General features: G+C 47.6%; 1 protein-coding gene across 7 annotated transcripts in view; it reads right to left on the minus strand.

Annotated features, from left to right (window-relative positions):
- The window catches only part of NEGR1 (neuronal growth regulator 1), a 317,196-nt gene that overhangs the window by 154,877 nt on the left and 147,402 nt on the right, over positions 1-14,917 (minus strand). For 5 of the 7 annotated variants that reach the window (XM_083846131.1, XM_083846127.1, XM_083846128.1 and 2 more), the window contains one exon: positions 5,404-5,636. In XM_083846131.1, the coding sequence (XP_083702257.1) occupies positions 5,404-5,636 (233 nt within the window). Of the gene's footprint in view, positions 1-5,403; positions 5,637-14,691; positions 14,795-14,917 lie in introns of those variants that run through there. The other 2 variants (XM_083846132.1, XR_014587409.1) reach the window with 2 other exon arrangements.

Below are 14,917 nucleotides of genomic sequence, written 5' to 3' on the forward strand. Positions count from 1 at the left end.
TGCTGCTGAGCCCCTCGCTGAGCCACCCCACCCCGGCAACGATTTCTCTGGGCCTTTTTCTTCGTGTGCTGAGCAGGGACAAGATGATAACAGTGGCTGGCACTTGTGAGTTAATTTTATAACGAAAACTGACATCCTACTCGAGTGCTGGCAATTTAAAAGAGTAATGGATTGTCATTTTTAGCTGGAAAGTGGTTGTTATATGATTTTAGAAGTCTTTTGCATATTTATTTTGTCCCACTTTAAATAAATTTGGGTAAGATTTATCTCGTTAGCTCCAAACGCAAGTCCCTCTCGGCCTGATTGAGGAAACAAATTAGACTTTGCAAACATTGCAAAGACTAAATCAATACATTAATATTTAGGGGACATTAAGGAGGTTTATTAAACAGAAAAAGGGCCTTGAGTATTACTTTGGAAATATTATACACGTTTAAATCAAAAATATAGGTTGTGGTTTCTGACTGAATCTATAAATTGGATTTGCATAGACAACTGAATTATTTACACGCACGGAGTTCCAAGCACAGACTGCACGCAGGCACGGGATGCCAAGGGCAGCACAGGGGCATGGCAGCAGCCGCACGCCCCGGGGCTGCTCCCGGTGTGGTCCCAAGAGCTTGCTGGACCCAGCCCAGCCCAGAGCACACCAAGACCAAAATTACGGCCTCAAGAAACTAGCGTAAGAGACTGTTTGTGCCCCCGGCTCCGCAGCATCAGCACTTTGGTGCCCACGGAAAGCACTGACGTGTCAACAGCGGGGCTACGCCGAAGGCGTTGGGTCTTGTAGTGGTGCTGTCCTTCAAGCTGTACATTTGTCCTTCTGTCCTGGGATCCACACCACACGCATTATTAAACGTAACAAAATTCCCTCCTGGCCCCCACTTTGCTATCTCGAACGCAGCATCTGGCTCTGGTGTGTCCTGCGTTCCCCAGTGAGCCCAGAGGCCCTCCCTTGGTGGCCGGGGGTCGCACACTGTGACCCTGTCACCTGTGGCCACCATGCCCGGCACCACGGCCTGACACCCACACGCGGGTGGCAGCGGGGCTGTGACCTTCGGCTCGGCTGTCGGGCGGAATTAACTCTCGGGGCTGCTGGTAAACAAGTCTGAGTATTTCTGCACCTTGAACGGGAAACACAGCTCAGAGGATGCAATCTAAACCGTGATATAATAAATGCCAGATTAGAAATGGCAGAAATGGCAACCTTTTCGTAGGAATATTATGGGCAATGTAGTATGGTAAGAGGTATTTCATTTTTTGACTTTACTACAGCAAACATCTGATATTTAAATCATCTGCAGTTCACAACTCTGCAGATCAAGCATCTGGCTCTGATGTAGATTAAGTTGATTACAAACTCCTACCTTCTAAACTTTTAATTAATTACTTCATAATTCTCACTCCCATTTAATAAGGTCACCGAAATAAAGTTAACTGGATTATCTTCCTCTCTTTCATCTGTTTTTTCCTTCACTGATGTAAATGGGGGCTAAAGACACATTAGGCTTTTTTCTTTTTTTAACAATTACCTCAAATAATTTTCATGGTACAAAAAGGTCTAGCTATGCAGGAAGTAGCACTGACCTAAACGTGACCTGGAGGTCTCGCTACAGCTCTGTGCAGGGATTTGGTAGGCAGAAGTTCAATGTTAGGCCCTGCTGGCGGCCAGCCCACCAACCCCTGCCGGGTCTCTCCCTGGGTTTGCACATGGGGCAGGGATGGAGTGGCACCTGCTTACCTTCAGCTGCTTCATTGGTCATCTCACGGGACAGGAATTTTGTGTGCACAACATCTGTGGTTTAACCTGCGAGTGTACAACATTTGGACCAATGCAGCCCAAACTGTTTTGGGATCCTCTGGTAAAGTGCCAGTAAATAGATAAAAATGGAAGAGAAGTAACGGAGGCGGGATGAATTTATTGAACGTACGTGCCAAGGAAAAGAAAACAGGAACCATCCACAGGCTTAGCCAGGGAGGCTGGCAGAAATGCTGATTTTGTGGCTTGGACCTCTTTACCTTTCTGTGTTTTACTCATGGAAATTAAGACATCCTTAACCCATTAAAATGTATTTATTCTCTGAAACACTTAGATAAATTAGATCAGAAACTGTCAGCCCAAATAGCAGCGTAGAGGATATTCAAAATGAGAGCTATGGGATCTCTGTGTATAGAAAGATCTCACCAAAAAAAACGAGAGAGAGAGAAGACAGAGAGAGAGAGAAGCAGAGTTGGATTTACACAGCTTTTGAAGTGGAGGTTTCACAGCAAATAATTTTTCAGTCTGGAGTTTAACCTATTTGAGAGCTTATGATCAGACATAAGTCTTTATTCATTTAATTTACAACCCACTGCATACACCCCTGGCTCCTCCAGTTCTGCTATTTTCAGAAAGAGAACGTCTTCTTTCAGTGTTATTCGATGGAATACAGCCTGTAGGGCAGAGGAATTTTAGAGGGCTAACTCTTTGCTTTTAAATTTTTCTTTGCTCCTGTTATTTCATGTGCTGCTCCAGATCTGCTGCTGATCATTTATTCACGGTGTAAATGGAAACCCAGCCCTTTGATTGAACGATTTTACTTTGGCTAAAGATCTGCTTTTCCCTTCATTTATTTTTCCCCACTAGCAGAAGTTATTTCTAATCTTTCAATACAAAGTCATGAACAATATAAAAGGGAAACATAAAACTGCCTCCATAAAATGTTATTATGTCATCCCTGTGAACCCTGTTCTGGAGGAAAGCACACATAAGCTACAGCACCAATTAGCTGTTTGATGTTTCCTTTACAGCCTCAGTTACTTTCAGACAGGTCTGTCTCCACCTCAAAGGCCGCATAAATCTCGCGCCGCACCTCCCGAGCCCCGGCACAGGGAAGGTGAAGCGAGAGCTTTGTTAGCGGCGCGGCAATGGATGACCCGGTTGGGACGGTGTGCGCGCAGCAGCCCCGCGCGGGTGCCGCGGTGCGGGGCCGGGCAGGTGAAGGCGGCAGCGAGCGCAGGGCTCGCAATTAGCAATTAGCGCACACAAACGGGCGCTGGTCCGAGGTGGGATCCCACCCGTGGGGGACGACCGGCCTGGCTCGCGTCCCACCTGCTGGGCACTCATGGCAAAAGCCCTTCCCACTGCACAGCTGGGAAGTATTAATATCTACGGTAATGCGTAATCAAAGTACGGGCTGGAATGGGAAGGCACGGCAAAATTATCCCTGAGATGGGGTGGGGCATCCTCCAGAGACCGACACGTAGGGAGCTCAGCAGCTTCCCCTTCTTGCTAACTGCTAATGGCACGACACAGGAAAAAGTGAGTTGTCGGTGATTTTTTTCAGCTTTGTCTTGAAAATGGTTCCCTTGTTCTAGCTACGGTTCACAGAGCTGATACTTCTTTCTTACATAAAACTGAATTAATATTGAAGAAATTGAATATATATACAATTGAAATAATAATTGATGCTGTCACAGCTTCTTCATTTCAACCTCCCAGTCCAACTGCTTATAAATAAATCCGTCTGTGCTCCCTGAACCCCCCATATAAGCAGCACACATACAGGTCTTCACAGAACAGCTGCCTCTGAGGAAAAGTTGTAAAAATGACTGAGTGATGGCTTTCTGGCTGTCCTGATATTCTTCATGCCACAACTACCCTTAGCGCTTCCAAAGTTACAGTCTAACATACAAACCATCAGGGTCTAAAGGTCCAGCGGTTAAGAATAATTAGTCTGAGAAGCATTTCATACGTGTTATTTGTAAGGGATTTTGGTGTGCCATATGGATTAATAGAGATTGCCATTTCAATTCTTCTGTTTTACATTCATTGCTTTATTACTCATAAAAATGCAAAAGAAAATGTTAATGATGATTACACCAAAGACTAATAAATTAAAGCCTTAGGTTATACTTTGCATTTCTGAAGATATAAATGCAATCGCTTAATAATTATGCATATTTTAACTATTGAGTTATTATTTCTCTATATTTTTGCAGTTAGCCTAATTAATTTTAAGCTCCTGTTTATATGTTTTATAAATGCAATTAATTTCCAACTATTTTTTTAGCCCCTTGTGCGAGGGCATTAACTATTACAAAGATAATCAAAACTAAGAATTGTTCACCCTGGAACAATACTATCAATATTGCGTAAAGCTGACACCCCTGTTCTGCAGTGCTTGTAACAGAAAACCATCTCCTGGAAATAAATTGGCTTTTCTACTTAACAATATTGGGACCTTAGTCAGTACTTCCATGAGAAAATTGTAGTTTCGTTGAAAGAAAAACTATGGATTTTTATGTTACAGCAAAATCAGCTTACATTTGTCTTACCTTGCTTGTTTTGGTCTTAATGAACTGTGCGTTTCTGTTTTTGAAAAACACTGCTTTACTCACTCTCATTTTGCTGACGAGTTAATTCTTGCTGCTATAACCGTGTTTGTGACGGCACACACCAGAGAAGACGCTCGAGGTGCTCAGACGAAACACTCCGCCGTTCACACAGCAGCGGGATGCGGGACACCTGGGCGAGAGCCCCGGGGGAGGACACCCGCCCCACGGCCAGGCTGAGGGCGACGGGGCAGCCAGAAGCCCCCGGAGCCACGGCTCACCGCCGCACGCAGCACGGCCCCGGCACTGCTCCTGCCCAGCCCCGTTCCTATTTCTGAACACATCTTGGCATCACAAAGAAAGTGAGGTTGTTTCTGGCAGTACCGGGTTTCTGTGTGGCAATGCAAAGGCCGGAAACCTTCTCCCAGCTCACTACGTGAGCACGCACCGACGCACGACGGCTAGGCTGAGCACAGTGCAGAACAACCACATTTTGAGCCACGCGGGAGACTACAGCAAACTGAGAGACACCTGCACAACACCACTCCAGGGAACAAAACTGCTGTACTTGTATTTTCCTTCTGCATTTTTGCCCTCCACATAACAACCACGTTCAGGTGTTTTTCATTAAACTGTGCGCTGAGACGGCCATCACGAGCTACAACAGAGCACGTGTCTGTTTTGAAATGGCCTGTTAGGACTCCCGGCTAGCCCCCCAGGGAATGACTTCAGCTGGGGTCTGCTCCCCCAGCAGAGGCTGCAGGTAAGCCAGGCAATGCCAGAAATTTTACCAAAAACAGGCAATCACAGCTAGCGTTAATTGCTGATCTGTTTAATACTAACTATTTGCTGGGACCTGGATCCAACTGTCAACGTATATTCCAATTTTATGCATGACCAGTGAAGGGCAGGTAGACTTAAATTGATCAAAGATTGGATTGCGAAAACATGTTCTATAAAATATATACAGTCTGTGGCTGCATATATCCAAAAAAAAAAAAAAAGTGCTTAACTGGCTTTTCCCATCCATAAACACAGATTTTTCTAGTACATCTTCAATAACAATTTGCAATTAGTTTAAACACATACCTTGTACAGTTAAGTGCACCTGCATCGTTCTAGGAGTATGCTGAGTTTGCACAGAACAGGTGTAGGGACCATCATCTGTCACATCTACGTCCTGTATCTGCAGGCTGTATTCTCTTCTATTTGCTGTCGCAATTGAAACTCGAGGATCTACTGACCACTTATCGCTTCCAGCAAAAATAATACTTGACCGATTCAGCCAGGCACCTTTTGAAGCTCCATCTTCCAAGTAACACCTGGGGAAAAAAAGTGAAACCATTAAATATGCAAATATAAACATTTTCAAACACCATTAACCTGCCATTGATTTTTAGACTGAATAGAGCTACATTATCTTAGACTTGAACCTCAAAATACATGAGTCATTTGTTAATTCGCAAATCATCAGAAACCCAAAAACCTATCTTACAAACAGGCAATAAACAAGTAAATCTTTCCTCTGTATTCTGCCTGCCTGATTTCCCTGCTGTGAGGGCTCAGAGCAGCACCAGGGAGCAAGCTTTGTTTTTTCCTGAGCTCAAGTCTGCTCCAGGGTCAGCCCACGAGGACCAGCCTTAGGCCTGTGCAGAACTACTGTCCTTTTCCTAAGACACAATAAACTTCTGCTTGCTTAGTTAAGGAACCAAAAAACTTTCTCCACCAAAAACTATAATGATACCTCAGAAGCTAAAAAAATGTCTTTTTCTTCTCAACAGAGAAGAAATTGCTAATTCATGCTCAGGACATCTTGTTCAAAGTAAGCGTGCGCTCCGTTAGCATGGAGTTCCCTGCAGACAGCGATGAAAGGAAAAGCACAGTTCTGCTACACATTTTTTAAGACATTAGTGGTATGGCAGTGACACAAGTAAGTGTGGTTTGTTTAAAATGCCATCCTTTAGCTTTTGCACAGTTATTGTTTATTAGCACAACTGCGTCAAACGTGGTGTTCTTTGGGGCAGAAGAGTCACCTTAGCCAGAGCGCGGGGAGTAACGGCGCCCTACGGTCAGACCAGATGCACCCCAGACAGATTCCTCTCTTTCTACATTGCAGTTCAGAAGTATTCCTCCATAAAGACTTTTTTTTGACTGAGTAAAAAGTGCAGCTGCAGAATGAAAATACATCTATCTGAAGAGTTTGACAGCATTTCGACACAATACCTCAGGGGTTTGAACACGGCACTGGAGATTGCGAGGGAATTGTGAGCTGAGTGCACCAGCCCCGGTGCCGCCAACTGTCCGAAAGTAATCAGTTGGAAAATACAAAGAACAAGGTGTATTGAAAAATCTAATCCGTAGTCCATTTCAGCATCTGTAGAATCAAATCCCAGTAGGACTATTAAAGGTCAGTGCTAATTGAAAATCTTTTCTGTAGATATGCAACCAAAAACGAAAACCCAAACCAACATCCTAGCGTAACGGCAGTACAACCTTCTACTAAGGTAATTAAGCCCTGCAATATACTGCTGTCGTCAGTATTTTGTGTTGTGCATTAGAAAACATTTGCAATTTCTCTCTAAAATAGCTTTTAATCTCCTATTGCTCACTTGCACACCGGGATGAGGAGAAACACAGTTTTCGGGATACTACAACGTGTCACTGACAAGTCCCAAGGGCAGGGCATCAAGCACAGTTACTGAAACTTGTAATAGCGGCAATAAGGAAGGGGTAAGAAGGAATAAAGGAAGCGGGTAAGAAGCTAGTGAAGAATTCTGACGGCACTTCTCAGCAACTGGCTCTCAAATAACAGGCGAGCACCTAGCTGGGAAGGGAAGCTCGCGCCTTCCCCTGCCCGCAGCCGTGGAGGTGCGGGAGCGGCAGCACAGAGGCACAGATCCTGCAAACATCTTTCTGAAACGTCTGGAAGGAGCCTAGGGACACTGGTGATGGGTAGGAGGGCGGGAGGCTGGACAGGCATCCACAGGTACTCGGCAGTCCCAGGGGCACTGCGACATGCGCTAGGGCAGCGCTCGGGCAGTGCCGTCTGGGTTCCACCTGACTGCAAATAATGACGAGCAAAGGCTGTCTCGACTAGGGATGCCCTCTTGAACTTCAGTCAGAAAGATGGTTTTTGTGAGCCACAAGGAAAACGCATGAAGGAGCAGAGAGCCAGGAAAGAAAGCGTAATGACGGGAAGAAAACCATTAAATACCAGCAAAGCACAGGCTGTACAAAGTACGGGAATACAGTGGGAACGCAAGCAGTGGAGATACTGCAAGCACCACCTGGCCACAGACAAGGAAATACTAGTTGCAAGAAGGGGAGGCCAGGAGACGAGACCTGAGCAAAAGAAATCAGAGCTAACTTGGGCAGCAAGCACGGGGACACAAGGCTGGGAGAAGCGCGCCCAGGAGGAGCGGCTCCGAACCGGAACGAGCACTGCCCCGCAGCGTGCCGTACGCACCAGGCAGAGCGCCCAGCGGAGTCCAGGGCAGGGAGGAGTCTGAACGGATTCATGGCTGAAAGTAGGAAACCGCAAATCCAGGGGCATGTTAAAAAAAAAAAAAAAAAGTACTATGTGACTGGAAAATAATAACCATTATCTACATTTAAGGAAATGGGGAGAGTGAATCAGGCAATTTTTAGGCTAACCACTGGGACCACAATAGAACTTAAGGCTTTAAAATGACTTCAAAAGTTGAAGGAAAGTAATTCAAAGTGCAACAGACTAATGGGACATTTTTATTTGATAAAGAGGTTCTTTACATGAAGGAAATCCAACAGCAGAAGATAATGCAATAAATCTCTTTGATAAAACATTAAAATAGTGCAACTATGGAAACTGTTAAATAGAAGAAAATGGTGATTTAGTAGCTTAAGCATATGGTGGCATTGTTTAAAGGGAAAAATGACATTCCCATTACGAATAAGAAACTAGAAACATCGGGCTGAAATTCTTCACGAATGGATCATGAAAATAACTATTCAGTCATTTAATTAATGATCTCAACATGGAATCTGAATAGAAAGATAATTCTGATAGGAGCTGCGTGCGGCACGGGGTAAGAAATCAGTTTATATAGCAGGGAATTGGGATGTCAGAGGGAAGCATCGCTTTGAGGACAGAGAGCTCAACAGAAGCTTGTGAGTCCCTGCAGGAGTTTTGTGGGTTCTGGACTCATTCTAAAAGTGCAAGGAGCCGCTCTGAAATTCCTCCAAACGCTGACGTATTGTGAACCAACAGAGGGTTGGGGTGAAACGGGGAAACCTCAGACGTTCCCAGGTATTTCTACAGCGCGTTTCTGCAGCGGCTGGGTGCAGTCAGTTATCGATGGGTGTTTCTGATGGTACGATTTCACTTAACGCTGGCGTTGCCATTTATTTATGTGTCGTTGTCCCCCTCCACCATGCAAGAAGGCGTTATCATGCCGCTGCTTCTCGCCAAGACGAAGTCAGCCCCCTCCTCGCCCAGCACACAAAACAGCCTCACAAGTGCCCCGCTGCCTGGGCAGCTCGTACGAACAAATTAGCTTGGCTTAGGAAGAGAAGGGCTAATAAAAGTTGAGATTTATGTGTAAGAATTAACGGCAAAAGCAGGATTCCCATCAGATTTAAAGCGAGCCCTGGGACAGTGGCTGCTCTCCCGGCTGGGAGCGGCACGGGTCCGACCGACGCCAGCCTCCCGAGCGCTTTGCCCATGAACGCCGCCCCGTGGGTCTCAGGGCCGTCAGCTGAGGAAAGGCAAAACAGAGCAGCACAGAAGGCAACGTGGGACCTCTTGCTGTTTTATCTGATACACAAAAGTATTTTACATGCAATAGCTTTGTAAAACAAAGAAGCTTTGAGTATTAATGCCTGTACTCTCCTAGTGCAGGGGTGTCACGGATAGAGGTGAAAACCTGATAAACCCAGCTGCCTTTTATGCAGTGCTAATTAACAAAAGGAATGCAGTGTACAATTGCTGTGTAAAACATGAAAACCAAGCAATAAAGATCGAAGAGAGTTTTAGTTGTTGAGGAAGACTTTCAAGTTTGATGGAAAAAAAATCAAACGGTATTTCTACAAATATAACAAGGAGAAACCATTTGGGGTTCTTGTTCAGACTGCCTGAGCATGTTGGGTTGTGGAAGCACATCGGGTCCAACAGAAGATGATATTCAAAAGGGCTTGAAAACAGGTCCTTCCCAATACAGGCTCCTTCGGTACCCCAAAGCAACCTGTTCTCTACATTTACTCAGAACCCATGCATATTCCCTAACCCTGTGAGAATGAGATGCCGTGAAAATGTTGCACAACTTGGCTGAAATATTTTGCAGAGGATAGCCTCTGAATTAAATAGCAGCCAACGTGCAGTATTTTCCCAGTACGCACGCAATGTGCAATGGATAAAGTGCATATTTACTCCATGGAAGAAGCAATCAAATGATTCATCTCAGAAATGTTTTCTAATCTAGCCAATTTAATCCCTTTCTGTGTACAAATCACTTCTCATTTCTGAAAATGCATTTATGGCTCCAAAGTGTCCTGCAGGCAGCTTGGATTGCACATTCGCCCAGGCGTGGGACCGGGCACTGTAGCAAAGCTTCTGCTCTCCGCACCTCATTTCAGGGGAACGAGGGCAACAAATGAGAATTTTTTCCCCTTTAAATGAAGGACTGGTCTCTAGTTTTTCCATGCATTTATAATTTTCTACTAAAGAGCAGTCTTTCCACACCCCAAATATGGGGTGTAACCAACCGACTTTGTATGGATGAATGTTTGCAAAGAACCACCAGGAACGACAAAGCTGTCACCTCCTGGGGGCAAGGAGTGGGCAGGAGGCAGCAGTGAGGAGTCAGGGGCCTCCCAGGGCAGCCAGCGAGAGCTGCGGGAGGTGTGGGCGGACGGGGCGGCGTGTGCCCACCTGCCCCCACGCCGGGCACAGCGGGGAGCTGAGCCAGGCCTTTGCCTTCGGACTGCTTCCGAGCACTGGAGCGAAATGCGATAAACACCCTCAAAGAGGAGTCACCAAGCTAAGCTTTACGAAAAGCCTGAAATTTGGTTTTGCGCTGTGGGAAGATTTGCCCCGGAGGCTTGCAGACCTTCCAGGGACCTGGAGCACACCCACGAACGCTTTCAAGAGAGTAGGAGCAGAGGTTTGCTTTCACGCAACGCTACGAGGAACTGGGAGCCCCCACTGCAGTTCCCTCGGGATGAGCCTGGTCCTCCAGCGAGGAGCCCAACTCCTCAGCGCCGCTTGGGGCTGCTGCGCACAGACCGACCCCACGGCCGCCCACGGGCGGTGCCCGGCGCCCCCCTCCCCACCTCTGCTCCCATTCAAACCCCCTCGCACCACGGCAGCACCTTCTCTGGTGCAAGTTTTAAACTCCATGCACAGCACCGATTATTTTTATAAGTTAATAATAGCATCGGAGCACAATTAAGGAAAGCGTAACAATCTTTACATAAAAGAGAGCTTTGCTCTTTTTACCTTTACATTGCTTGGAAAATTATCGATTAAATTACAGCTGAACTCAGAAGATATTTCTTCTATTTCTAAACTTAGAAGATTGGAAAAAAACAGTTTATTTTGTAACTGATGACGGTAATCAGAAATTCTCTACTCAACAAGCATAAAAACTAGATTTTAATGTTAGTTGTCATGCGGATGAAGGTATTTTACAATTTTTCTAATCATTATTAATGGGGATGATCTTCTGTAATTTGCAAGCACAGAAAAATATAGGCTCACCCAGTTTCCTCAAAGTTTTTAATCCTCTCTTTTTGACGCCTCCCACTTTCCTAGCTCTCCAGTCTATTATTTCCCAATAATGAAAACACAGACCTATTCATCTCCATAAGAGCGTCTCTTCCCACTTGTTTAATCAGGGCTGTGCGCAGTCCCTTCCACGACCGCCCCCCGAGTGCCGCAGCGGAGCTCGCGCCCCTGCCCTGCACGCAGCCTGCCCGGGGTGCGCACACGGCAGGCCTGCCGGACACGTGCCTGTCTGACACGTTCTTGTCTCCAGACAGCCCTAAATACGTGGTCTGGGGCTAAATCTGCATGGTACTTGGCCAGTACTGAAAAATTACAAAAAGTCTTCATTAAAGTAAGACCAAAAGCTACCATTATCCCCAGTCCTTGTGCAATTACTTACTTGACCTGAATCGCAAAGCCGCGAGGATAAGTACCTTAAAGGCTGCCTTACAGACCCGTAGCTGAAGGCAGGCCCCGAACCCTTTGGCCAGGTGCCTCCACCCGGTGCCCCCGCCGCCCCGGCCCGCCGCCCAGCCCCTCCGACGGGGGACAGCTTGCGGCACCCCCTGGGGTGCTTCCTCGATAAATCCCCCCGCAGTAAGGCAGGCTGCAGGTCAGACCGCGAATCACTCGCGTGTAGGCTGGCTGTCTGACACCGGTAATCCCGCTGCGGTTCGTGTGACAAGGCCTGTCGCGTTTACCTAAAGTCCTGGAATCCTTTCTTTTCCCCGAAAAGCGAGAAGGATTTGACGTGAGGGATGTCTGCAGTTTGATGTAAGAGGTGCTTTGGGTGCCAACTCCCACAGCAGACGACAGCGTCCCCCTTCCAGCACCCTGCGGTGGGCGAGCTCTCGCCGTGGGGAAAGCAGGTGTGAAGCGCTTAATGGAGCTGTTATTGCTTACTGCAGCATCTCTTCTTCAGTGAAATTGGTTTAGGCATTGAGCTATAGCTGCTTTTCATTCAAAGAGAGCCTTTCTGCAGAACGCCTCTGCAAAAACCAGCGCTGCTGAAATGTCTCTGCTTTACCAGGAGATCGGCCTCGGGCCAAGCCACAGGGGAGGGGAGAAACACGGGGCCGGGATCGGCCTGGGAGGACACCCCGAGAAGTAACATCTTTCCCCAAGAAGCAACATTATTTAGGAAACATGCAGATGTTAAAATGTCCTGCAGAGGGAGACTGTTGTGTCGCGAATGGCCAGAAATCCGCAGACAGTTTCTGGAAAGTCTGATAAACAGGAGTTATGTAAAGCAAGGGAGATCAGCAGCTGCCGCGAAACAGCATCTAAAATCAGACCCACAAAGCTTGGTCTTGCAGCAACATGAACAGACCTAACAGACGTAACTTGGCTTTGCCTGGCACCTCCACTGTACGGCAGGTCCTTAGCTCTACGCTTAAAAATGCTTTCTGCTCAAAAAATATCAGCAGCATTCAGCTGGGATGTGATGGGGCTTCTGTACGCAATGGTGCACCTTCCCAGCACACGCTCACCCCCCTGCGCTGAGCCCTCTGCCCTTTCCTGGCTCACAGCAAATAAAAACCCACTGCAGACGCGTGTGCTACGCCTGCAACAGCACCAGACGGGCCAGCATTAGAAGATAAGTGGTGCTAATGGATGGAGTATAGATTTCAGTTCCTTTCCTCGCTGCAGCCACTGGTTCCCAGCAAACGTTCACGAACTTTGCAGCGTTCGATTTAAAGGTCCTGCAAACACTGCAAGCGCTGCTTCGGTTCCCCAGAAAGCCCCTCAGTTCTGCCCCCACCACACACACACACACGTCCCAGCCCCAGCGGGTCACCACGTCAGCAGGTCACCACGTCACCGTGTCACTACATCACCACCCCACCGCGGCCACCGCAGCTTCTGCTCCCCAGCACCCCTTTGGCTGTGGGGCCGCCGAGCCCCTCTCCTTCCCCCTTGGCACCCTGCTTCCTTCCGCACCCAGCAGTCCCAGCGTTCCCGTTCTGTTGGTGGTGGAAGGAGCTCTGGCTCCGTGCTGAAGTGGGAGCGTGCACAAACGGGCCTTTTTCCTCTGATCTTTGCTCTGAAAGTGTTCAGCTGTCAAATCACCGTAAGCTGTAGTCGGTACCAAACCCTTCCAGAGGAGGATTTCTTTCCAGGCTCAGAAAATGTTGTGTGCCTCCCCTAATGAGGACAGAGGTCTCCAAGCCCATCTCTGTCCACGTGCCGGGCAAGTAGGTGCTGGAGGAGAGGGGTCCCTCCAGAGCTGCTCAGGCAGGATCCCTCCAGGAAAATATCCTGCATGAGGCTGGGCCGAGCCTCCAGCTGGGAGCAGCCTCCAGCCGGGAGCAGCCTCCAGCCGGGAGCAGCCTCCCACCAGCCGTGCCCGGAGCCACCCTGGGCAGGCAGCACACTGATGCCTCACGCTGACACCAAACGAGCGAGCGCGGTCACAGCATCTGCCCCCTTTTAAGCTGAACACCCTAGACGCGTCTGAGACTTTTCTACCTGCTGTTTGCACCCAAGTAATTCACTTAGCACCGTATCAGCGCACTTACTGATAATTGCCTGCTTTAAAGGGAGGCGTTCTTCCACGCCAACCAGCCCCTGTCCTGTGACGCTCAGCGCCCGTTACGCTGCCTTCCAGAGCAGCCATTTAGAATGGAGAACTGCAAATTCAGGCAGAAACCGAGATGATTCTTTAAATATTTGCTGACCCATGGACTTTTTCAAAAGGAATAGATAACCGCATGAGCGTTTCATCTGGCAAACTGCCTGAGATAAATGGGGATTCGTGCTACCTGAACTGTTATGAGTAATTAGCATAATTAACCTCCCTGCTCTGCTCCTGTGCCACTTCCACCATTCCAGAGCACCGACACAGAGCTCATAACGTGAGCACAGGTCAGTTTTTCTGCCCTGCAGAGGGGCACGACAAAGCTGCCCGGTGCCCAGCGACCTGCCGAGGAGACAGACGGTGGAGAGAGAAGGGCTGAGGGACAGCGAGCCCGGCCAGCGCCCACCGGCGTCGTGCCCCCAGACGCCTCAGGATGCTGTACCTGCCCCCAGAGAAAAGATGGAGTCACCTCTGCATAGGAAACTTCCTCATGGAAAATCAGCAGAATATAAGTAATAAGTAGCATAAGAAGACTTTTAACCGAAAGTATAGTTTGGTGGCTTTTTTTTTTCTGTGAAACATGTTTTAATCATTCTCTAAAAATATTTTCCCAATCAAGGGCCAGAATATCTGCATTAATTTAAACAGACACTGCTCTAATTCAGTGCTTATCTGTTTCTGTGCTAAAGGGTGATTTTAGGATATAAAGGGTGATTAATTAATTAAATATTAATTAAGGGATTAAAGAATTAAGGATTAATTAAAAGATTAATTAAAATCCTTTAGGACTTTAGGACATAACAGGTGATTTTAGGAGTGGTAACTCTGGGATGTATGTGATGCAAAGGCTGTATTTTCAAACCAAAATTGATAAACCAACAACTTAACTCCTCTTCATGGGGCCCTTCCCGTTTTCTCCGTAAGCAAGCGGACGTCAGACCTCCGGACACTTGGGAAGGAGCCGCAGGAACCAGGGAGGTTCCGGTCTCCTCCAGGGATGCTCCAAAAGAACTTCGGCAAATTCATTTTTTCAACCCCAAACAAGCTCACCAAGAAGTACCTCTCCTCCTCCTCGCTGCTCGATCCGCCCTGCCGGCTGCTCTCGCTCAGCACCCCCAGCACCCCCGGGGACATCCTGCGCCCCCGCCTGCGCCCGGAGGCAGCCCCGCGCCTTGGGCGGGGGCAGGGAAAGCAAAAGCATCCCAGCTGCCAGGATTCATCTGTGGCTGGGTTTTTACGTATATATTCCCACCCTTTTTCTCAGATGTTTTCATATCAAAATGAAC

Source organism: Anser anser (assembly GCF_964211835.1).
Source record: "Anser anser genome assembly, chromosome: 8".
NCBI classification, from domain to species: domain Eukaryota; kingdom Metazoa; phylum Chordata; class Aves; order Anseriformes; family Anatidae; genus Anser; species Anser anser.